Source organism: Aplysia californica, unplaced genomic scaffold, assembly GCF_000002075.1.
Source record: "Aplysia californica isolate F4 #8 unplaced genomic scaffold, AplCal3.0 scaffold00953, whole genome shotgun sequence".
Taxonomy (NCBI): domain Eukaryota; kingdom Metazoa; phylum Mollusca; class Gastropoda; order Aplysiida; family Aplysiidae; genus Aplysia; species Aplysia californica.
In genome coordinates, this window is record NW_004798223.1 from 78,156 (window position 1) to 79,495 (window position 1,340).

General features: G+C 41.7%; 1 protein-coding gene across 1 annotated transcript in view; it reads left to right on the forward strand.

The window, feature by feature from the left end:
- Positions 1 to 921: 921 nt before the first annotated feature.
- Positions 922 to 1,340, forward strand: part of LOC101850762 (transforming growth factor-beta-induced protein ig-h3) — a gene marked incomplete in the record, with an annotated part of 8,034 nt that continues 7,615 nt past the window's right edge. The window contains 1 exon segment of the mRNA XM_013089446.2: positions 922 to 1,219. Coding sequence (XP_012944900.1) covers positions 1,075 to 1,219 — 145 coding nt within the window.

Here is a 1,340-nt window from a genome sequence, read left to right on the forward strand (position 1 = left end):
TTTAAAATTCATGAAACAAACATACTTCATGAAATTCCTCATAAATAGCGAGCCCTTCTTATTCATAGTACTCTTATTTTCATAATGTGGAGTGCAACTCCTCCCTTACTGTGCTTTCTCGTAGTGTGGTTTTTTACTAATGGTTTAGCGTTAATCAAAATAACAAATTCACAAACGTTGACGCATATTAGGTATGAACTAGTCACAGCTTTAACTATTTTTTCCATGTGTCTATTTGGATTTATCATTTGGCTTGCTCTATGTGGCTCATTTACACCGTTGTTTTTTTTAAACGGCTGTTGCTTGTGCTACATACTAAAGGTATCTTTAAAACAGTAGCCCGTGAAATGGAAGACAGTAGTCCATAAGAGTCTATGAAAGACACATCGTAGTCCTCAATTTTTTTTGAAGACTATTATAACGCTTCCTTTCTTCTTCTCATCAGATGTTCAAATCTGTTTCAAAATGTGGATTTGGATAATTTTGCTCTCAACGCTTGAAAAGTGACCGCCCCCAGTTCAGAGAGGGCGAGAAAGTAGGGTTGTGCCGGTGGTGGCGGTGGTGGGGGGGGGATAGGTGAGTCGTTGGTGAACCACTAACGACTATTTGTTGTAGGATATAAGATAACGAATAAACGTTTAACCATCGTACGATGAAAACCGCCAAGTTTGACTTTGGCATTAGAGCTTAGATAACACTAACGGCTGTTCATTTGACCCTTAGGATGTGGCAGTGTAGCGTGAAAACACGTAGTAAATCCTGTCTATTCGACTTTAGAGAAGGGCTGAAATGAAATCTAATGGACAACATCACTTTCGTCGAATACTTCAGTACTCGAGAGGAAGATCCCAATTTGTGTTGCCTAAGGGCGTTGGATGAGGGACCTGGGGGAAATATAGGGGACGCTTCACTTTTTCAGACCCTCACAACTGGGTGGTACGAGGTTCTGGGATCCCGCTGAGCCAAACGTGGACTTCTGGTTTAATACAGAAAAACGTTATCTGGGCAAAATCTATCCCTCCTTTTTATAATATTTTTCTACTTAAAGTGCAATTAAGATTGTACGCAGATAAGATGCAGAAATCTGGTTTATTGATATTGGCCCTCGTGCCTTTTGTCTACGGGGGGACGTTGATGGAAGAGCTTGCTGCTTTGGGCTCAACGTCAGTTATCAGAGATTTGCTCAACAGAACCGGCCTGGCTCAACAGATAGACAAAGGTGAGTGAACGTGTATTCTCATTTCTTTCTGAATATGTGGCAGACTCTGGGGATAGAGAGAACTGACACGGTCGTTATCGTCGTCGTCGTCGTCGTCGTCTCTCTCTCTCTCCCTCTTTCT